General features: G+C 39.4%; 1 protein-coding gene across 3 annotated transcripts in view; it reads left to right on the top strand.

Annotated features, from left to right (window-relative positions):
• Window positions 1-22936, top strand: part of ESF1 (ESF1 nucleolar pre-rRNA processing protein homolog) — a 29559-nt gene extending 6623 nt beyond the window's left edge. For all 3 annotated transcript variants that reach the window (XM_083730206.1, XM_083730205.1, XM_083730204.1), the window contains exons 4-14: window positions 483-596; window positions 1311-1411; window positions 3597-3749; window positions 5071-5179; window positions 6874-7012; window positions 10294-10455; window positions 14855-14976; window positions 17298-17388; window positions 20828-20895; window positions 21330-21476; window positions 21930-22936. In XM_083730206.1, the coding sequence (XP_083586332.1) occupies window positions 483-596; window positions 1311-1411; window positions 3597-3749; window positions 5071-5179; window positions 6874-7012; window positions 10294-10455; window positions 14855-14976; window positions 17298-17388; window positions 20828-20895; window positions 21330-21476; window positions 21930-22211 (1488 nt within the window). In that variant the 3' untranslated portion in view covers window positions 22212-22936. The remainder of the gene's footprint in view (window positions 1-482; window positions 597-1310; window positions 1412-3596; window positions 3750-5070; window positions 5180-6873; window positions 7013-10293; window positions 10456-14854; window positions 14977-17297; window positions 17389-20827; window positions 20896-21329; window positions 21477-21929) is intronic.
• The last annotated feature ends 980 nt before the right edge of the window (window positions 22937-23916 follow it).

Genomic DNA, 23916 nt, shown 5'->3' with positions numbered 1-23916 from the left:
GTTTTTCTAGTATTTCTATATAACACATTTAAAATTTCAGTACTTCTAACAGGATAAAACTAAAGCAGAAGCCACTCAAAATAGTTGCAGAACCTCTGTTGAAATTCTGGTTCTGTATCTTCTGCCCTTAGTTTTGTCTTTGTGGATTTAGCAGTTTATCCTTGCTGACCTGGATTCTTCCTTGGATTAAGCAAGAATGGTTAACTGTCTGGCCTGATGTGTTATGTATATGAAGAGGAAACAGCCAGCCAAAGGTATATGATCTTTACTGGAGGAGGAAAGTCAATATGTAATTTGTTGATGTTTTCTGGTTCTTCAAGGCAGAAAGCTCTGTAGCCATGCTCATACTCTACTGTGAGTCCTCTTTGTGCACAAATCTAATTTCATAACTGCATTTTTGTTTGCTTAGGGTGATATATGCAGTCCATTGTGTTACCTTAAAGGTTTAGGCAGCTGTTGTGAAATTATTTTCTTACACACAGATCACACGTAGATTGGCAGTTTGCAACATGGACTGGGATCGACTGAAAGCTAAGGACCTACTGGCTTTACTTAATTCATTTACACCTAAAGGTGGTTTTATCTTTTCTGTAAAGGTAAGCACTTGTTTTCAACAGCAGCGTGCAAATAATGCATATTTGGGGAAGTGGGAAGGAATCTACCTATCTTTTTGCAAATAGTTGCAACTGTGAGACTAGCATGGATTGTGGTGGAGAAATTGTAAATTGTGGTGTTTCATTGGAAATACTTGGTTAGACTTGCAGTGAAGGTGTGGGAAGAGGTGTCAAAACTGTGGCCCCTCTGTATGTTACTAGACTACAACTCCTATTATCTCTCACTACTGCCCATGTTGGCTAAGGCTGATGGAACTTTGAATTCCAACCACACCGGGAGGTCTGTAAGTTTGCCACTCCTATATCAGAGTAAGATTACAATTCTGCAGCACAGTTAGGTTCACTGAATGCTCTTTTAACTGGACAGTAAATGCAATCCCCCCTCCCCTCTGGAATCCATAAGGAATCTTTTAGTATAGAACTCTGTGGAAAATGTATACTGGTGAGGCATAAAAGCAGAACACCAAAAGTTAAGACATTTCTGCTGTTAAAGCAGTCTACCATGAACTGCTGTCCGTGTCAGCTGAGCCTCATGCATAAAGGCCTATTCATAGCGCAATGTGAGTAGTGGATTTCATTGTATAAATCATAGTTTAGGCAGAAGGGAAAGATGGGGAAATTTATTATTTAAAACCTAAGCCCAAGCTGCTCTCAAGTCACTTAATACAATGCCATGCACCCTTTTTTTGTTTCTAGATCTATCCTTCAGAGTTTGGGAAAGAGAGAATGAAAGAGGAGGAAGTGAATGGTCCAACTGAACTATTAAGCCTTCCTGAAGATGTCACAGAGAATGACAGGTGTTTAACCCTGACATACAATAATCCCCATATATATAAAATTTTGCTATTGCAATCCAATCAGTCGGGAAGGGTAATTGTTTTTGTATTATGTACTGTGTTTTAAACCGCCCTGTGATCCTCAAATGAAGGGCAGTATATACTTTTAATAAATATACTAAATAATAAATAAACCCCTTTGAAATCCTAGGAAGAATTAAAGTTAGTAATCAATATCAAAATGATTCTAGTGTAACATATTTTTTTCTATTGGTATCTCATTCCAAAAACTTTGTCTTCACACCAAAGCATTTGGGATGTAGTGGACCTAACATTAGTTTGGTTCACGTGTAACAGTAAGCAATGGTTGGGTATAAACCATGGTTCACTCTGCATACTGCCCAGTTGCTCCTGCTCTGCTACATCTTGCTTACATCTGGGAGAAACAAACCAAGAGGCTTAGCTTGGTGCTAGTGTGAATCAGCACTCAGTTTGTTTTGCTCCTTGGCTTCCACTCATTGTTTGTATAGAGAAACGAACACAAGTTCTGGTTTGCAGGTAACACTAAGCCTCATTGTTTGCTTCTTGTGGAGGCAGGCAGGGCTGACCAGTTGAGCAACCTGAACACTACAGCTGCATGTTGCATTCGTGGTGGTGGATGATGAGCAGAATGACCCTGGGGTATCAAAGTGACAAGTATTGACATGATACTGCACAATGACTTTCTACCACTAGATGGAACCTTTCTCCCTCTGGGTGAATACTGCCAATTTGCTGCTATAGACATGCCATCAATTCTAAAAGTCTGAAAAGGGGAAAATTGCTAGTTTAATTGTTACCATAATGCAGCTTTACCTTTGTTTAGCATGCTTCAAAGAACACAAAGAGCATGGCCACTTTTGTTCATTCATTGCTTTCTGTTCTCAGAGCATAGGGCCCTTGGAACAAGTGCCATGTAGATAGATATACGGTGATATTATAATAATGCTGATAAGTAATTGGGGAAAGTTAGGGGATGTAAATGCACATGTTTCTTATAGCAGAGATATATCTGGCTTTCTCTATAAACAATGGCCGGTAGAATTGTATGGGGAGACCTAAACTATTGCATCTTGATTTTTCTTTTTCTTTTTTTCAGTTCTTTTAGTCCAGAAGGCTTCAGTCTTGGTTCCTCAGATGTTGCTGGACTTAACAACTTCCATCATTCCCATCCAGCCTAGCCATCAGGGATTAATGAGAGTTGTAGTTCAACAATATCCAGGGATCCAAGGCTGAAGAAGGCTGTATTAGCGCTAAGTTCCTGACCAGCCGATGAATTTAAGATCATGCTCACTTCTGCATAGGGCCACCTATTCATTGATTTCTTACCATGGTTTGGGTAACTATTCATTAGGAGGGATTGGAAAACTGGGGACGGGATTCAAAGTTTTTCACCAATAGTTTGATGTGTTCAGAGTACCTTTGAACTTCTATGTCTCAAACGACAGCTCCTGATGCCACAAAGCAAGATGCTTTTGCAAATCAAGGGAGTTCCAAGAGATATAGCATGAGAGCTGTTGTTCAATTGAAAAACAATAACAACAACCATTTATGTGTGAATGCAATCCCTTTAGTACAGCAAAAGTAATTCTATATCATGGCACATGACTCTAGAGCAGGCTTCTTCAAACTCGGCCCTCCAGATGTTTTTGGCCTACAATCCCATGATCCCTAGCTAGCAGGACCAGTGGTCAGGGATGATGGGAATTGTAGTCTCAAAACATATGGAGGGCCGAGTTTGAGGAAGCCTGCTCTCGAGTAACTTTGCCCAACCTGGTGCCCTCCGGATATTACTGGATTCTAATTCCCATCATCCCTGACCATTTCCCATGCTGGCTGGGACTGGTGGGAGTCCAACAATATCAGGAGTCACCAAGCTGATGAAGGCTGCTCTGGAGTATCCATAGTTGTGAAGGAACTCAGATTCTAAAGTACATCAGAACATATTCCTAGGGTCTAAGATACAAAATACCTTGCTGGCTCACTGAGTCCGGCATTGTGGCACTAGTGTCTGATATTTGGTCATAATCATGAAGAGTTTCATATGTTGGTGTATACTCTTATGCCACACAGCTGTGGACAGCTGTGAGAACTGGATTGCAGTATAATTGCTTTCATTGTTCCTTCATTTTTTTAGCCTTACTTGATTTCTCTCTCTCCTTTAAAGCATTTATAAGGAAAAACTGAGAGACTATCAGTTCAAGCGACTGAAGTATTTCTATGCGGTTGTAGAGTGTGACACTCCCGAAACAGCCAACAAAATTTATGAAGAATGTGATGGATTGGAATTTGAAAGCAGTTGTTCTTTCGTGGACCTGAGGTATTGTGGGGGGTTTTCCTTTCCTCCTGTGACAGCTTCATGAAGATTGCTAATTGTTATTATTATTCTTTTTGAGAGAGGGTTCCTGAGACAGAAGTTGTTAACTTTTTCCTAGCATCCCAGTAGTTTATGGCCAAGCTGAATCTGAACTCAGATTTCTCAATTCCAGATGAAAGATTCAAATGCCTGACACACTCTGGCTCCCTTATATCTTGTTTTAAAGCACTGAAGCCACCTTTCCCACACCAGACTCATTTCTGTGGCTTGCATCTTTTGAATATTAGGGTGCTTTTTAACCCAGTTAAAGTTGTGTTTTAATGTTGCATCCAAAATTGAATTTACGTTTTTAGAGTGTCATGCTCCTTCACGGTCAGTGTCAATGCTATAAGCAGAGAGCAATTAAGTATGTCCCTCCTAAGTTTTTCACATTCATCACTGGATTTGGTGTTGTTTTACTGGATATTGGGGAGAGTATTTGCTTTGCAAGCGACTGAAATGCTGAACAGTTTGACCAGAGGATGGTTAATTCACAACTCTCAGTGCTGATGATGTTAACTGGTCCTTTCTGTGACAACTGCAGAGAGGTGGAGCTATGGTTTTGTTTGTTATTTTATGTATTTTTGTAGTTTTTATACTGTAACGTATCCTGTGATCCTTTTTTAAATACAAATTTTAATTGGTTTTTAAACAAATACAATAATCATTAAACATTTAACCAGCAATACAGCTACCACCCTGTGATCCTTGGATGAAGGGTGATATATAAAGCTAACTAATAAATAAAATAAACTGAACTTCACCTTAAACATACTTAGCTACCTTTTAAAAAGAGTCACACCGATGGTCTGTTGTAACTCAGTATAGTCTGCTATTCTGTCTGGGCGTGTGCCTCCAGGGTCTCATTGACAGGTCTTTTCCAGCTCTGCTTCCCAAGATTTTGGAGTTCCCGGGGATTGAACTTGGGATTTTTCACATCCAACATCTGTGCTCTTCCACTAAGCTATTGCCTGTTTGCTGGCTTCCTACCCTTCGAGGCCTTGTGAGTTACAGGTTCTTCGTCTTCAGCAACAGTAATTGGGGTGTCACCATTTTTTCAGTGGGGTTAAACTGGAGCTGACCAGACATTCCCTGTGCTGAGTGAAATGTAACACTTTTGTCTGACCTCTTCACCCAAACCATGGACTGAACAACAACTGTTTTCTAATATATCTAATAACAGCTAATATTAATTAAGGGAGAGGCTGGGCCTATCAACATTTGTTCCTTTGAAGCCTCCTTGTATCTGTTTTAATAACAAATCCTTTTCTTTTTGGCTTTTAAGATTCATTCCAGATGATGTGACATTTGATGACGAGCCAAAGGATGTGGCCTCAGAAGTGGACTCTTATAAACCAAAGTACTTCACATCTGCTGCTGTGTCGACTTCAAAGGTACCATAACAGTGTTTTTGTAGCCCTTTGGAACTTGTTTAGTTTTCCAAGTTCTTAATTTGTAAAGATTGTAAATACAGCAGTGATCACACTGTAGATAGAAAGGCAGGAATGATCCATTTTGTGTTGATGCAGTTATCAAAAGCGAAGTTCCCATGTATTATCTTCCTGGGGACTTGTGCACTGGATTTCTGTGGGTTCATGACCTCGCTTGGTGTGTGTGTGTGTGTGTGTGTGCTTTTGGCAGTGTTGATTGGGAGTTTTCTTTTTAAAAAAGCTTAAAATACATTCTGCATAGCCTTTTTTTCTCTTGTGCTAGCTGCTTTTAATGTGCCTGTTGAATTTGTATTACTCCAAACACATTAGTCACATCTTTTAAACATCTGATTAATGTGTTCTTCCACTTCAGGAAAAAAATGGATACAGACTTTTTTTTCAAAGAATTCGTGTAAATTTGTTTACAGAGTCGTTTTTTCTAAGCACTCTGTTTTTCAAGTTTGCATTTGAAATTTTGTAAATCCTGGAACAAAGGTGACACGTAGCTGATGTTTGTTGCAAAGCATGTTCTGAATACAATTGTTAAGAGCTCAGGGTTAGGAACTCAGAATCTTAAGTCCAGTGCTCTAACCCTGTTGCCACATTGGCTGTTGCTAAAATCAGAGAGACTTATGAATTCTGTATTGACTTAAAAGTGATCTGTTTTGTTTCACAATCAACCAAAACATTCTAGGAGAGAAATCTCACTTCTAAAGTTTATTTTACATATACCAAATAGCATGAGAATACATATTTTGCTTCACCTCTGATATACCCATTTCATGTTTTATGACCCCATTTTCACCCCGTCTCCTGTGGTTTATGGTATTTGCTGTGTATTTCCATAAACCACTGCATTCCAGTATAATTGAACAAAAACATAAGTAACTCTTAACTCTGAACAGGGAACATGTCAAACAAAAAATACCAATATATCAACATAATAAGTTCTGGTACTGGCATAAAGGACTTCAAATGCAATATATGAAAAGAATAGCATAGACTGTCTCTGAATTTAAACAGGACTCTGTCAGAAATTCAGACACTCTAGCAGGAACAATGTGAATAAATGCAAAAGTAATAAACTGAGCCGTACTCTACACCCTGCTAAAACCGTATGACAGGATGATGGCGATAATGATAGTGTCCACCACTACTGCCAATCAGGACAATATCCAAGAATAAAATATATTTTTAGGATTCAAATTACTTCTCCTTTCTTTCAAAGGAAGTTTTTTTGGCAAAGCAGTAAACACTTAAGCCATGCACAGAGTGCTGACCAGGTCATAAAACAACACTTAGAAACCACTAGCTCTTCAGTTTTTAATATTTCATTTGCAGTTGGAACTAAATTTCTGGGGGTTTATCTCCAGCCCTTGCTCATTTGTCTTTACATATTTTCTTTTCTCCCCGGTCTCTTCACTGCCACTTTTCACTTGTGTAAAACCGTGGACATACTGGGGAATGGGGCTGTTCTGAAATCCCTTAAGAGTGCAACAAGAAATGCTGACAGACATAAATTTTAATTCTGAATATGAAGGTTGAGTCTTTGTTGTGGTCTAGCGTGAGAATTGAGTTTGTTTTAAGCCAGTCTTTATATGTATATGCATACACGTGTGCGACTTGAAGGTAAAGCACAATATTTTTTCCGTCTTAAGGTAGACATCACGTGGGATGAGACAGATCATGAGAGAGTGACTTCCCTCAGCCGAACATTTAAAAAAGATGAACTTCTGGACATGGACTTCCAAGCATACTTGGCTTCATCAAGTGAGGAAGAGGAGGAAGAACAGCAAGGTACTTGCATTTGTGAAGGTTCAGTGATAATAATAATAATAATAATAATAATAATAATAATTTATTACTTATACCCCATTACCCCATCTATCTGGCTGGGTTTCCCCAGCCACTCTGGGCGGCTTCCAACAGGAGATTAAAAATACATTAATCAAAAAAGTCATTAAAAAACTTCCCTAAACAGGGCTGCCTTCAGATGTCTTCTAAACATCAGATAGTTTATTCCTTTGACATCTGATGGGAGGGCATTCCACAGGGCGGGAGCCACTACTGAGAAGGCCCTCTGCCTGGTTCCCTGTAACTTTGCTTCTCTCAGTGAGGGGGAACTGCCAGAAGGCCCTCGGAGCTGGACCTCAGTGTCCGGGCTGAACGATGGGGGTGGAGATGCTCCTTCAGGTATACTGGGCCAAGGCCGTTTAGGGCTTTAAAGGTCAGCACCAACCCTTTGAATTGTGCTCAGAAACGTACTGGGACCCAAGCAAGTTAAGCGTGGATAGGGAACCAGATCCTTATTTCCCCACCCCAGGAGGGGCAAATTTGACAGGTGGCTGGGACCAAAAAAATTGTATTAACCATCATTCTGTAAACAAGGTTTTGGAGTTGTGTATGTGGTTGAAATATGTTTTCTTTGATCCTTGGGAACAATTGAATTGCTGCAGCTCTGGCTAGTGTTACTGTTCATGGAAATGTTTCTTTTCCTTGGAATTGGGTTCCTGAAATTGTGCAGTTGTAGAGAAACTTAATATTCTGTGGGTTGTGAAGACTGAGCCTTGCCAGCTGATGTGTGCATTTGTGGATAACATTTGGTATGCATCTTACAGGCTTGAGCCCTTTACTGGTGCATTAGTGATCCATCTTTCTCTACTTCCTCAGGGATGACAGAGAAAGTGCGGTGAGAACTTTAAATCTTCTGCCATACTTACAAAGTGTGTGTCTGAACCCACATGTGTATCCAGCACTCACATGTACTCTTGTGCACACTCCCAATAGATTTAGGGATTTTTGCTGCAGTTAAAACATGCATCCATTATGAATATGCGTTTCTAACCTTAACCAAATGCCTAGAAGAAGTTCATACAATAGGAAATAAATAAGGATAGATTTATTACTTGGAATAAAAGTGACAAGCGTGCATGTATGCTGTTTTCAAACAGCAAAGTTACAGATAAAAGTGGGCAGCAAATCACACAACACTCTTCAAAGAGTAACAGGATCCCTATCAACAGCCTAGAGATAGTGAGTGTGACAATTTGCCACAGTGCCCACATGAAAAGTAAAGGTGAGGAAGGGTATACTTGCCCTGGAGAGGGTGGAACCCAAGTCATGGAATCAGAGGGCTGTGGCAGTTCTGCTTTCCCCATCAATATCCTGTACCAGGAAGGCTCCAATGTCTCTCACCGATTCCTTGATCTGTGGACCCATGAAGGATAGGGCTTATACTTGAGAGTGTGGCGTTAAAAGAGGGTCCCTGTTGAGCTTTTGAGCTACCCGGCCATTGAAAAGCTGGGGTTTTAAGTACTAAGCTAATATATGCTTATGGGGAAGGAATGATTATAACATCTTCATTCCTGTGTGCCACTGTCTATTTCCTACAAGTTCCTGTCTATTTGCTGTTTGTTTACCTTGCCTAGTTTGTGGTTCAAAAGGCATGACCCTAGGGATAAATGACAAAATTGGTTATCTTGCATGCTTCCTGAACCCTGAGTTTACCTTCAAAGGAAGATCCTATTGTCTATGTAGAAACCTTTCTTTCCTACAGAAGGTGATAATTAATCTTTGCTGGTAACAAAGAACTAGTGTTCTGATTTTTACATTAAGTATTAGGAGAGCAGAAAATTTACTTATAACTTCCAGGTCACATTAGGATAAGGACTAGTATCCAGGTCAGATATAGTTCCATAATGGGGTTCTCTTTTTATATCCAGTTATGTCATCTATACTGATGCCATGATCTGTGGAAGTCAAGCATGCAAAAAGTTCACAGTGGCACACACCATTACACCAAAGGGCTGTCACTTTGATTTTTAATACAGAGAAACCCAAAATATAGCTGAAAGGTATTTAGTTTGATTGCCCATATATCTTTTTTTAAGCATTGATATTCCCATATACTTTCCCTCCAGTTGTTTCAGTGAGTTTTCGATGTACTGATCTATATGGTACACAGAGGGAACTAATTGTATTATGTGGAGTGTGTGCGCGCATGAAATAAACAAGCAAATGGGATATCACTTGGAAGCTGATAGATTAACATCCCAGTTACTCAGTGAACATATAAGCCAGCAATACCTCCGTTTTCTATTTATTCCGTACAATTTATGACAGCTGCATCACAACGCAGAAAGAATACTTTTAATCTACTATTGTTGATTATTGCTCCAGAAAATGTCTTATTTTTATTGCATTATGTATTCACTGTGGTCTCCAGGCTACATGAAAGTACACTGTCGTTAAAAAAGGTGGTTTAAGCTGTGTCACCAGACCAAAGACTTTTTGGTGTATTTCCAGTTTGGAAGGTTCTTGAATTTAATTATATTTTCAGAAAAAAGCTTTTAATAGAAAAATACACAGCCATTTCCTTAACATGATCCTGATGTTTTATTCATTGATTTACTGGGTACATGACAGAATTCTAGCCAGTGTGTTTATTGTGGCATTAAGCACAAACAGGGGGAAAATGAATTTCAGCTGTTAGAATAGAAATGTAAAAAGTGTGATGAGATGAGAAGAATATTCTGTGCTTCTTACTCTCTTCTATATATTTATTAAGATGTTTATGCAGTCATTCCATTTCATCTTGGTTTGCTATGCTTTATAAATATTTTTTTTCCAAAGGATAAACTGATTTTTTTATTAAATCTAAGAATGCAATTATTGAGGAAAATCTGTGTTAGTTTTCCACAAGGTGGAGCTGGTGAAATGTGTTTCTGACTACTATTCATTTCCAAATACAGTACCTATTTAAATTCAGGGTAATTGACAGTGGCTCAGTGATACGGTATGCTCTGCGTGCAAAAGGTCCCAGTATAAAATCCGGAAGAGCCATTCTGTCAGTACAGACTATGGCTGGGGAACCTGTGGCTCTCCAGATGTTGACAAACTACATCATCTATCATCCCTGAGCATGCTGGCTGGGGTTGATGGAAATTGGAGTCCAGCAACATCTGGAAGGCCTCAGATTCCACATCCCTGGTGTATTATGCTTAAGATGAGCCGCCTCTCCTTTTTAGACTTCTATACCTATTTATTGGAAGTTCCTCTTTTTCTCTTTTCTTTTAAAGATTTTGGTGTAAAGCACACAACAGACAGTGATAAACATAAGCAACACTCCAAGGATGATGAAGAGCAAATAGCAAAGTACAGAGAACTACTTAGGAGTATCCAGGAAAAAGAAAAGAAACACCAAGAAACTGATATGGAAATGGAAATCAAATGGGTTCCAGGTAGATGGCTTATACTATTTGCAGTGTTCCTTAATCCCCTTTCTCTTTTTTAATACTGACCAGCTTAAATTCAGCAATAGAAATATGTAACCATTTCAACAGTGCAAATTAATTATAATTCTTTAATTTCCAAGTTACTCTTTCAAAAGGTACTGAATTATTTTTTCAAGGCTAACATTTCTTTCACTCTTTTTCTCTGTCTTTTGGGGCTTATTTTTGGCTGAGCTTTGAACCACTGTTTAGGGGGAATAATATTAGGGGTTGGTGAGCTGCTGAAGAATACTCCTTGACTATTATATTTGTGGCCTTGAGGTTTTCCCCACCCCACAAGAAAGATGGAGTTGCCAGCTATGACCCAAAGTGGGGCTTTGTGCCTTTAATATGCAAATGGAAGAGAGTTGCCATGCAGGTACAATGGTGTTTCATTTTCAAAAGGGCAGCTGCCAAATATCTCCACATACAAATGCAGCTCTTTGCTTCTTCTACCTCCTTAGTATTCGTCACTCCACCCATGTTGAAGGTAGGAGTTGAGTCCTGAGTGTTGCATGCACACCCAATGTTAATCCGTGTCTTCTGATTGAAAACCATGCGCAGGTCACTTTCAGCTGCTCTCTTTTGACTGTTGCTTCTAAAAAGCACGGTGTTCTTACACTGCAAATTGAAATGAAGAAAGGTCCCCCTGCAAACCTCCAGGCAGAAAGTTTGCAACAGGGTGAATAAAATCTCCTTGTTCTCCTCTCCCACTCCACCCCCCGGTCTGTCCTCTCCTGTCTCCAAATCCTATGGGATGCTACTGCAATAAATGGCTTGCATTATGGAGCAGCCACTCTGTGGCATCTGTCGAAACCGGTTTTTAGACGAGGGCAGTTTCCATGTGAGTTGGGAACGTCTTAACACAAGGACTTTCACACCCAGTCTCGTGTGGAGAAAAAGAAGGAAGAGGAATGAACAGTGCCTGTTAGTTCTCCACACTCCATGTCTGGGTTCTGTTTTTGTTTATTTATTAAGAGATTTATATCTTACCCTTCAGCAAAGGTATTTCTGTCTTTGCAGTGGCTCACAAACCATGAAAACATGGTCCACAGTGTGCTTCTTTGCACTCGTGGTTTGCCGTGGGGAGGCTATGCAGTTCATTATCTTCAACAGTTCCAATGAATTTTCAGTATTAAGAGTTAAATAAGAAAGTTTTGTGACTGTATGTGTGCATTTTTAAATCAATGAACATAGGGATATATTGTGCCTCCTTCAGCCTCTAAGCATATGTTCTGTTTGCTATAAACAGCTCATTTTATTTATTACGCTTTGTATATTGTCATCCCTTAGACAATCACATTTGTTCTTGGAAAGTTATTTGGCTGGCTGTTTCCAAGACAATCTAATCTGTGGAGGAAGTTCAATCCCTTTCTGGTTTCATGAAAAGGCTGTTCCTTCCACTCCAACTTTTCCAGATGGAGCAATTGATTTCATTTTCTAGGCAGTTGATTAAGAAATCTGGAAAACTCATTCAGTTTATTTATTTATTTATTTTCATTTGAAGTATTTATATCTGTCCCGACAATCCAGCTATCTCATTCTGGGTAGTAGTCACTCAATAAAACAACCACAACAAGGTGATAAAGATCACAATGGTACATTTTTAAAAAACCACTATTTGCATATATCTCGCATGAACACACATATCAGTCTGTTTCCAAAATTATTAACAGCTGAAGACACCTATCTTTCCCCTGGCCTTTGACATTTCGGATATCTTCTTATGGGAGCCACTTCATTCTCTTGGCTGTAATTTCTTTTAGCTGATTTTGATACTGCATTTTAAAAATTGTTGTAACCTTCTGTGGGACCATATGATGAAGGGTGGGTGAGAAAATACTATTACTACTAATAACATTAGCACTGCTAATAATAATAATAATAATATTTTAGTATATTTGCAGTTGCCAGAATATGTGTTATATAAGGATAGTACATGATCTCAATGGAGCTCTTTCTCCCATCATGTCCATTCAGTAAAAATATAATTAAAGGGACATGATAGTTTTGGTCTTAGGTGAAAAGGCAGTGTGTCCTGCTGGATGACAGAATTATTATTTTTCCCTGTGCTGGAAAAAGCATTACACTGCTAGCACATCACGACACGCTGCGTTTAAGGTTCTGTTTAGAAAAACAGGAATTGTAGCTGTAGTAGTTAAACCTGGAAAAGAAAGTTTTGGCTGTGCATGCAGTTCCATCATTTATGGGTAAATGATCTCTTCGAACCTCTTTAAGATTTTTTTAAAATTACTTGTTTCTAAGCTAAACCTTAGAAATGGAGATCTGGCCCTCTGTTTAATGGCCATTATAAAGAACTGTGTGTTGGTTCAAATGTAACACCAAACCTTGCTGGTTTGAAGTCTTGGTTTGCAGGGTCATTGCAAACCATAGTTTGTCAGTTCACGTGTAACAGCAAACTGGTTTGCACTAAACTATGTTTAGTATCAAACCATAGTTTGGCATTATGTCCAAACAGAGTGTGCATGTGTGTAAATGTAAAATAGCTCACTCTTGGATCGAAAATTGCTACACTCTACCAGCCTTTCTTCTGCCCCAGCTTCAGCTCTCCATTTTGGAGGCTCTAAACCCTCAGGAGCAGATTTTCAGGGGTACAATGGGCTGCAGCAGGAAGCTGGACAAGAAAACCCAAGAGTGTATGTAGAAGATAATACATTTAATGATAGGTAACTTGAATTTTAGAAGAAATTGATTTATGCTCTTTTCTAGTCTGTTGTAACTCAAGTAGTACGCTATTCCATGGGATGTGGGTTTTTTGTCCTTATGGACGGGGCTGGAGGAAGAGGATGTTTCTTTCAATCAAACATTTCAGTATGATAATGCAATTTTTCGAGATGTTGACAGGTCTGGGAATGCTACCCTTAAAGATTTTTTTCTTGTGCACAAAGATGACGAAAGGAAACTAGAGAGATGACAATCTTAAGTTAATGGGCTGATGATTTCAACTCCCTCTGGGAGTATACATTGGTAGAGGATAGCAACATCATCATCTTTTGATCTTTCTATTCTTGCAGCTGCTAATGAAAATTAATATAAGAAGAACTTGATAAATTCTGTCTGCCTATCTATTCTGACTAATTTGTACTTGATTTTAGTAATAGCCACTTCATTTAAATTTCTCTGATTTTTCTAAAATAATTCTTAAATAACTGAATCAGTGCTTTGAATCTTGGATTTCCTGTTATACTAGAAGCCTTCTGTCTCTCATTTATCTATTACCCCAGTCTAGCCCAAATAACTGTGAAAGTATAATAAACAAATAGACCTAACCTTCAAAGTGTGACAAATGCATACTAAAGCACCATCAAACAAATGGATAAATTAAAAACAGCAGAGCAGATTAAATAATTTTAGCAGCCTGCATATAGATCTGTTGTTAACTGTCAAGAGCAGCTCTTTAATTTTCGCCTGGATGACAAGGGGTAGGTGTCCATCAGTACAGCCTCCAGAGCAATGGTTTCTCAAACTTTTTTGGGGGCAGAGCATTTTTCAAGAGAAAAATTAGTCATGGAGCACCATCATCATCCTTATGCCAAAGGATGTGCATTTTTTGCTGTTTTTACCTAACTGTATTTTTCAAGTTGTTAGTCTATATCAGCACTTGCATTTTTGCCAAGCCAATCAGAAGTGGGCTTCCACAGCTTCTGAGCACAGCCCCAAGTAGAGCCAACCAGCTGGCCTTGAAATGAAATATAATGTGACTCACAATTTCTAGATCACGAACAAGCAAAAAGGATTGCAGTTCTTCCCAGCTGGAGTAGAGGAAGGCCAATCTTGGCTACAGTTGCAGTTGGAGCTTCCAGATTCAGCTGCACATCTAGGAGTACTTCAAGATTTTTGATGGAAGACAAGAAAAGCTCCATCTCAGTTGTTAGGGATGCCCCTGCCATATTCATTGTCCATTTTTCTACAGTACAAAAACTGCTAGAACTGGGGGAGGGAGAAAGTGTGCACACTAGCTGTTAACTTCATATTAGAGACTCCAGCCTTTCATAATGGTGCCGTGTGTGTGTGTGTGTGTGTGTGTGTGTGGAGATAGATAGATGATAGATAGATAGATAGATAGATAGATAGATAGATAAGGTGATGAGATGGCATTCTGCAGAATTCCTCAAAGGAACGTCCTGGAGAGACAGAGAAATGTTGCTTGTCACTACCCACTGAGACATTGCCGCTAAGTAAGAATGAAGTCCTGTCTCTCTAACCCCTCAGTTGGTTCAACAGTAGTATTTTCTGATTTGCTATTTGGACAGTAGCTTCATGCAGGTGTGATGTTTCTCTGCCTCCAGATTTTCAGATACTGGTATTGAGCTAACTTGGCTACATGTATTTTTCTGGTTGACCTCAGGACTTAAAGAAAGCGCTGAAGAAATGGTAAGAAACAAGTTGGAAGGGAAGGATGCGCTGACACCATGGCAACAGTTTCTGGATAAGAAGAAAGAGAAAAGGAAACTGAAGAAAAAACAGAAGGTAGTAAAGACTTTAATCAAGTGCCCTACAAATTTACTTTCTTTATGGTAACCCTTTTCCAGGTTGACTCATCTGTCAAGGAATGCCTGCATGTATAGCTTGGAAAGCCAGCACACCCTTGGGGCTGCTCATGGCAAGTGGAGATTAGTAACAGTGGACGCAATCTTGTCTTCCGAGAAACTTGATATTAATTAATTTATAATTTTTCTATCATACCCTTCGGAAAATGATTTCCAGAGCGGCTGCGGACATTGTACAGCAAAAACTAATGTTATAAAATAACAAAAGTAAAAGCAGCAGCTTAAAAAGCAAACATGAATGCCAGTTCAACTCAGCGTGAGCCTCTCAGAGAGAGCATTTCACAAGCAAGTTGGCATTGCTGAAAAGGCTCGGCACCATTGCCATTCACTACATCTCAGCTGGTGGAGGCAGGCATGTTGAGGAGAGCGTCTGGTGCTGTCTTGCTGTACTGGCAGGTTCATGTGGAATCTTTCCCACTGTTGCTGAGGAACCCCTGATAAAAGCCTCAAAGGAACCATGAGTTCCCTGGAACACAGCTTTACAACTTGTGTTCTATTCCTCTTAGATACATTATTTTCAAAGTGCTTTAACAGAAAGCTTAAGAGTAGGCAAGTGATTGATCAAGGTAGCACTAAGTCATAACAGGCCGGAGTGCTTTTCATTGCCTTTGGCAGCCATGTGATTTGTTGGTTTTTTTTAAAAGATGTGATTAAAGGAAAATAAGTGTATTAGCCTATCCAGAAAATCCTCCTTTGATCCTGTGTCCTTGATAAGTTCTGCATTGCTAAAGGGAATGGTCATTCTTGCTGAAATGTCATGTTGGAGCTGCCAAGCCTTGGATGAGAATTGTAGCTTTGTCCAAAGTCTTAAGTGGTGAGCAAATTTTGCCTGCAGAATTTTAAAAGCGTATCTCTAACGCTGGGAAAGTCTTCAAAGAAATATACATTTTGGGTTTCTTTTGGAAAACTAATGACAGTGTCCCTATGATGATAGACTTTTCTTCATTGTTCCTCTAAAGTCAACAAGAGGGGTGCCAGACATTGTTTAATTTTGAGGCTGGCCTTTTATTACTCTGAGAGTGTTGACTCCATATGGATGTCCATTATTTCTGAATATGTCAGCCAAGGAATTCTGTTGAACAGACAACAGTGCTTCGGAGTACATTTATGCTGGAGATGCTGATCTCACAATTCTAATAGGTTATTTTTTGGTAAGACATTTCTTTGTTGGATCAGCGATTGTTGAAAATGTAGCATTTGCCCCAGACATTGCACACGTGGTTATGACCTTGGGTTCAATGTCTTTATTAGAAGTTCATTGATTATTTTTCTTGTTTGCCTCATTGAATCCTAAATTATTATTTGCTTTATCACATTAATAACCTGCACTTCCTACAAGGAAGAACAAGGCATTATAGAGAGATTGCATCATATTATCCTCATAACCTGTCTTGGAAGAGAGGTTAGGCTGAGAGATTGTGATTCCTTTTTAGCCCACACATTGATCTTGAAGGTCGTGTAAAGTTGCACCCGAATTTCTCATATCTACACTTGATAACACATCCACTGCACTGTATTGCTTTACTCTTCTGTATATTCTCTTCATAATTATCCTAAACATAAGTCAAATGATATATGTCTCCAGCTACTCTCAAAGAGTGGTCTGGGAATCTTTGGCCTTCCAGATGTTACTGAACTATTAGCCATGCTTGCTGGGCTGTTTGGGGTTGTAGTAACTTCTGCTACAAATGCTTTCTCCAGGGCAACTATTGCTGAAGGTTTGGTAATACTTATCTTCCAGCTCTAGCTAGCTAGCAGCTCTAGCTAGCTATACAGAAAGGTACAGCGGGTGCTACTTGTTTAGGAACAATTGTTGATCACTAGGAGAAGGTTAGTAACAAATGGTACCTCTTGTATGAGACAGCTGGAAGATAGATGTGTTCTTGCAAACACATTAGTCTACTGCACCGCAGCTGCTCACTGTTGAAGGGTTCTGAGGAAGGGAGAAAGAGCTATTCTCCATGATACCAATCACCCAAAAGTTAATAAAGCATTGAAATTTGTGTATGGGTTCATGTAATTGTTAATGAAGCCCATATTGATGCCTACGGTCCTATAGTGGCTTTGATTTCGGTGAAAGCAGCCATTTTAAATCACTTTCCTCCTGTGTTGCAAATATCCGCCCTGAGGTTACTCCTTGAAACTTTTATTTGGAAACTTTGTGTGTGTATATTACGTTTACTTGTATTACTAATGCACTGCTGGTGTTTAGTAACTGAAATGCAATGTGTTTTGTTTCAGGCGGCTGCTGACGAAACACTAACGGAAGATGAATGCCCATCTGATGTTGATTTGAACGACCCATACTTTGCTGAGGAACTTGGGAAAGCAGGTTAGATGTCCTCTATTGTGAAAGGTGGTCAAGTAGATATCATGTACTAAGATTTTCATAGAAATGTTGACAAATTCCCTTACCAAAGGCTCCTAAAGATCTTTCAGTCATAAGATGTGATGATGAACCCTTAGGAATCTAACCATGCTTGCTGATGAGGCTCTAAATGGATTGCAACCATGCAGCAGAATAATTTTGGTTCATTTTAGAAAGCTCAGTGAATGTCAGATCAGCATGTCATGGGGAAAAAGTGGCAAATGCATTTTCCAGTATATAATAAAATTTTGATACACTTTTGGTCACTCTGTGTCAGAAAGGATATTGAAAACAGGAGAAGTTATAGGAAAGAGCAACTGAAACGATCAGTGGATGGGTTGTATTTTTGCTTAGGAGGTGGTTAAGAAATTGAGGCATTTATAGGAAATTCTAAACTGCGAAGAGCTAGAGAAACTAGGCAAAGGAAATCCTTCAGAGTCAGGCAGCATTAGTAGGACAGGTACAAAAAAATAATACTTAGAAGCTACTTCCTGTGTAATGTGTCCTGCTAGAGTAGCTGCCCAGTGAAGCATGAGAGAAGAAATGTCACCAGGATGGGAGGAGCAGGAACATTCAGTAGTAATTTGCCAATAGTGGGAGAATCTTAGTGCTTTTGAAGGGGAGATGTTAGGGAAGAATGTAGCCTCCAGGTCATCTGGCAAACTGATAAAATACTGTTTTTAGGAGGCTAAAACATTGCACAAGGAGAGCCCCAATATTTCTTCCACCCTACCATCAAAATTCAGTATAATTTTCCTTAGTGAGTGAAATGGCTTCTCTCCCCCACGCCCAAGGCTAAATTGTGTTGCTTGAGTTTCCTTTACGATTTGATCAGCTCCCATCTGTTAGCCTACTTATGTGTCTTCTGTCAAGCGAGCTGGGGTATGGGATTTTGACTTCTGCTTTGTAAAAATAGAGCATGATATAATGGCAATATGGGAAACACCTCCTATTCCACCTCTCTTCTAAAGACCCACCCCTGAATTCTAGACCACCGTCTAGGGAAATAAAACAGGAGGAGAATTCACAGCTAAGTAAATTCTTATGTTCCTTCAACGTTGAGAAAAATAAACTATATATACCCTTCTGCAGTTGATAGGTGGTTGTACTATGTTACATTAAAGTAACCATTGTAGAACTGATCCTTACTGAAATAGTTCCTGACAATGAAAGCCACCATATTTCAAATAGCTATTTCTGGAGTTCCTAGCAAGATTTATAACTTCCTTTTGAAAAGCATTCCTCCATTCTGCTTCCATAAGCTTTCTTTGGAAAATGCCCCCAAGGTTCTAAAGCAGTTTGCCCAGGGGGTGGCTTACAATATAAAACAAGTCAAATCCCTATTAAACAGCCAAGTTAACTCAGACAGCTCTCCAGATTGTCGCTGAAAGTTTTGGGGCAACTGCAGATCTTTTCCTTAGTATGTTCTTAAATGCCCTAACCAACACCCATTGAGTTTTATGAAACTAAGTGTTGTAGCTGGAATTTGAGCACATATATGCAGCTAATAATTCAAGTAATGCATTTTGTGTTTCTCTCTAACAATATTTTAAAGGTTTCATTTAATGTTCAAATGCGTTTTAAGGTTTGAAAAAGCAATCTGCTGGCTGTGGAACATCAAGTAAAATAGCAAATTGCTACAACTGAGCCTGGCTCCAAGGCATTGCTATAAAATACTTTCATGACTGTTCCAACCTGATTATTAACTTTTCAGTAGTGAATTTATTTTTTCAGCAAAAGACAAAATGCATATTTCCTACTGGCCGATGATGGAAAACAAATTGAGAGCAATTGGGCCTGATTGGCCTATAAAACAAAGTTCATACAAACTTCAGGGGATTGTTACTGTTACGAACACATAATATATTCTGTGTTTTATCATACCTGAACAGTTTTTTATAAGATGGTTGATTTGATTGTTGTTCTCTTTTGATTCCTGGAAACCAAGTCTGGAGACACATGCAGCATTGTGGTTTGCTTGTTTCAAAATGTCTCATGCCATAGGCAATTTTGCACTTCGACAGAAAAACATATTTCTTTGGGGTATTGGTTAGAATGAGTTCTGTACATGGGGCAGAAAAAGAGCAGCTTTTACGTAATGTATACTGCACATCATTTTAGAGGGGTGCCCCTTTCATATGCTGCCTGGAGCATGATTTGGGTTCTTCTTAATCATATGACGTGTGTTCACCTATAACAATTAGTCAGACTTCCTTGTGCTCACTGCCACTTTACCTCGCATGAGTAACATAAAGAAACCAGGAATCCTTTGATTCCTGTTTTGCCTGACCAAAGGATCATGGGTGGGTTGTTACTCCCTAACAAAGCATGATCACTAGCCAACCTGAAACCATACTTTGTTGTGGACTTGGTAATCATGACTTGCTAGGGAACAGTAAACCCCATTGCTTGGTTCAGAGATAACAGGGAGCCAGGGTTTCTTAAAACTTGTAGCTTTATTGTTTATCCTGCTCGCACTAGGGGAGGAGAGAAACTGGAACAATCAGGCAGCATGCATGCTGCTTGTTTCAGATAAACCACATTAAGCCAGAAAGTCTCACTTATTGTTATGTGTCAATGCAGCTTGTATGTGGCAAACTTCATATTTTAAAAGCTTGATTCCTTCAGAAGGAAACTGTTTCCTTTCCCCTAACAAGCACCAATGGGAACCTGTAAAACAAGACATCCTTTTGAATATGGGTTTTGAATTTAGATTTTAGAAATAAATCAATGCAGATTTTTGGACTTGTTGACACATTTTCAGTTTTGAGAAAATGCTGAAGGTCCTGGTCCTGAGATGGCTGCTGTGAGGCATGGCATAACACAAAATGGCTGTCATGGGGAGGGTTGCAGAACACAAAATTAGAGAGAGAACCACCCTTGGGAATGTCCTGCTGTTCCTGACTATGAAGATCACACACGCTGATGCTGTTGCTGCCTACTAACAACAGGCAACATTCCTCAATACCAAGAAAAATATAAAAGGTAGCTACACCACTCTCGTTGCAAAGAAATCCTTTTGAAGGTACCTGCACATTTCTCCCTATAACTTTCTTTCTAAGAGGGCTAGAGACTTACTTCTTTAAAAAATGAAAGCTCGGATCTGGAGCACCTGCACAGGGGCACCTCTGAAAACCTTCATGGGCCCCATGGTGCCCTTAGGCACCAGGTTGGCAACCCCCGCTCTAACAACTCCTTCTACTTGCTCATAGCTGGAAAAGGCTCTGGCCATTTTCTGTGGGCAGCTTCATGTTGATTTCCAGCTGACTTTCCTCAAATAAATGTAACTGTCTTCTGCAACGTGCATTCAGGAGAGTGAGCATACATTCTTGCAGTGTCGCAAATCTGGTTATGCTTGGATATTTAAAAACTTGCTTTTTATTTGTGTTGTGCTTATAATTAGGTTCAAATAAGAAGTCCAAGAAAGAAGAAAATGCCCAAGAAAATGAAGATGACATGGAAAAGCAGAAGGTAGTAGATTACATGCTGAAGTAGTATTAAGATTAGACATTGGAATGAAGTCCTGGGGTTAGGAGTGTTAACATTACTGCAAAGTTGCATTGGGTGACGGAATGATTTGTTGTATTTACCTTAAAAATGGAAACTACATGGTAATAATCTGCAGAAAGTAATGAGTTGCAAAAACAAACCATGAGATGGATGATCTAGTTTTGTAGTTTTTCTTTTATTGTTCACATTTATTAATGATGCTTATATATTGGTATTCCGTTAGAAAGATCAGAGTATCTTGCTGGTAGGCTGTCATTCAGGCACCGATGAGGCAATTATAGCTCTTGCTATTATGCATTAGCAACCCAAACCTTTAGATGAGGCACAGAAACATCTGCAGCCCATATTCGGTGAAATGTTGTGCAAACAGATCCTATCTGTTTTGATTGTAACAGGCTGAAATGGCTCTGCTGGTGATGGATGATGAGGAAGATGAAAGGAGACACTTCAATTATGACAAGATAGTGGAGCAGCAGAACCTGAGCAAAAAGAAAAAGAAACTATTGGTGAAAAAGAAGGAACTGCTGACAGATGACTTCCAGGTAACACTACGGGCTTCCCCCTATATAATAACAGTGCTAGTCATTTTGTGTTAAAGTAGATCAATAACTACATTACGATTTATGCAAAAACACATTTTATATCATTCTATCCAAAGGGACAGTTAAAGGATTGAGTTGCAGATCTTGAACTTGATGTCAGAAATCAAAAAAGTTTTACATTTTTTGTGTTTATGGGGGGTGGGGTGGGGTTTGCGGATATGCTATCTAGAAAAAAAACTCCAAGGACTTTCTTGATGCCCAAATAAGGCCACTTTCCTGGAATGAAATAAACCTATTTTTGTATGGGTCAAAATTAATATTTAAAACAGGCTGTTGCATTTTCACATTTCCTTAAGATCTAGATTCTTGATTAAGAACTGTCCTGCAGGGCACATTTTTCTCCTACTTTTTTTTAGCTAGTGCTGTTAAAGCATCCTCTCTTGCTCTTCGCAGGTTAATGTTGCTGATGCCAGATTCCAAGCCATGTATACCTCTCATTTGTTTAATTTGGATCCTTCGGATCCAAACTTTAAGAAAACAAAAGCAGTGGAAAAAATTTTGGAGGAGAAAGCTCGTCGAAGAGAGCAAGGTTTTGCTGAGGCAGCTGGGGGAGGGAACAATATGGCAGAGCCTGCGGCCAAGAAATCCATAGATCCTGCATTGTCAATGCTAATCAAGTCCGTCAAGAATAAAACAGAACAGTTTCAAGCAAGGAAGAAACAGAAAGTGAAATAAGGAGAGCTCAAACATTGAAGATGGAAACTGGACTTCTGAAGAAATCAGAGTTGATGTTAATTTACAGGTGAAGACCAAACTTTTCTGCTAATTCAAGTTTAAATTCTAGCAAAAACATCTGCCAAATGATTTTCGGACAAGGTCACCTTAAAATATACATGTAACATAGCCAAATATAGTTCAGACAATTCAGTTTCATAAAAAACCCCAGACCTTTAATTCTGTCCATAGATGCAAGGGAGAGCAAGGTTTTAAGTCACTCTCCAACTTGCCATCAGAAGACAGCGACATGGTGGGAGGGCTTGGCAGTGTACTCCTGCTATCTTTCATGTGATTGTTTGTCGTGCATTCAGACAGAATTCTCCCGATAGGACTCAAGTCTTTGCCACTTTTATAATATGCAGCTGGTAACTGGTGTTTGAGAGGTGGTGTAAGCCCAGTATGGGGAGCCTTTGGCCCTACTTATGTTGCTGAACTGCAAGTCCCACCACTCCTGGCCATTGGCCATGCTTGCATGGGCTGATGGGAGTTGGATATAGTTCAGCAACCAAATGGTTCCTCATCCTTGTTAGACAAGGGTTCCTCCCCCCCATAATGGTGTACTGAATATTTTGCATTTGCAAACTTGTAAGCAAATGGGTTAACTGAAAACATGGTATGACTGCCTTGAATGTATGATTTGTACAACTGTAAATAAAAACACGATTATTGGTTCGTTTTAATAACGTTTGTGCTTGTCTGTTCTTAAAGATTTACGATAGCTTGCGGAATTTCTAGTGCTATGTCATTTTTTATGTTTGTAAACATGAAGCTTAGGCTAAAATTGGGGAAATACATGCTTTAACACATTTTGATTCAGTTTTTTTTAAAAATCAATTTAAAGACCTTTAATGCCATGGTAGTGCCAGATAACTATGAAAAGAGAAGGATTTGGCATTCAGGGAAGGCCATCTCCTTTCAATATACAGATCTGCAGGGCAGGTGCTGCTGTGCAATTGTACAGGGGTATGTGACTGTGTCATGACACAGTATGAAATAAAAAGAATACCCTTTGCTTGAAATCACCAGGTGCTCATCTGCACTGAAGAGACTTCATTTTCTTACTGCATGTAATTGGTTGAGCAATTAATCCATTGGTGAAATTGGAACATCTAATTGATTCCTCCTAATCCCCTTAGCAGGCTTGGCAGCCAGCCCAAAGATGCAGGCCCTACCACTCTCCTGACTATTCTGCTTGCTACTTTCACCTCTTCAATTAAATATCAGCTGCCATTCTTCGGTCGTGACAGGTCTCCATTGCTGCAATGTTCTCTCACCCGAATCATGCCACAGTCATAATAGGAGAGTGCTCTTGTGAGGGAGCTACACAACCATTTAGTTAACAAGGCTGAAATTTTTTTTCCAGGTTTGTTTTTCCCCCTGGATCTTCTCCGAAACAATACATAAGGGTTCAGTTCAGTCCAGTGCTTAGGACCAAGCTAGATTATTTATTTATTTAGGATGATACCCAGGAAGGAATCTGTTAGCAGATTTTCAAGAGTTCATTCCTGGTTCTCATCCCGAGCAGATTTTGGAGAGCACAAGTTCCTCCCAACTTTCTCCATTACCGGAATGGCAATGCTTGTTCTTATCCTCAGGCTACAAGTGTCAAAGGGAAAGTGAAGGTGTGTAGCAGAGAATACTTCAAAGCAATTTGTGGTTAGGA

This window comes from Podarcis gaigeae (genome assembly GCF_964106915.1).
Source record: "Podarcis gaigeae genome assembly, chromosome: 3".
In the NCBI taxonomy this organism is placed as follows: Eukaryota; Metazoa; Chordata; class Lepidosauria; order Squamata; family Lacertidae; genus Podarcis; species Podarcis gaigeae.
Note: the sequence above shows the minus strand (reverse complement) of the source record. Positions and strands in the feature narration are given on the sequence as shown.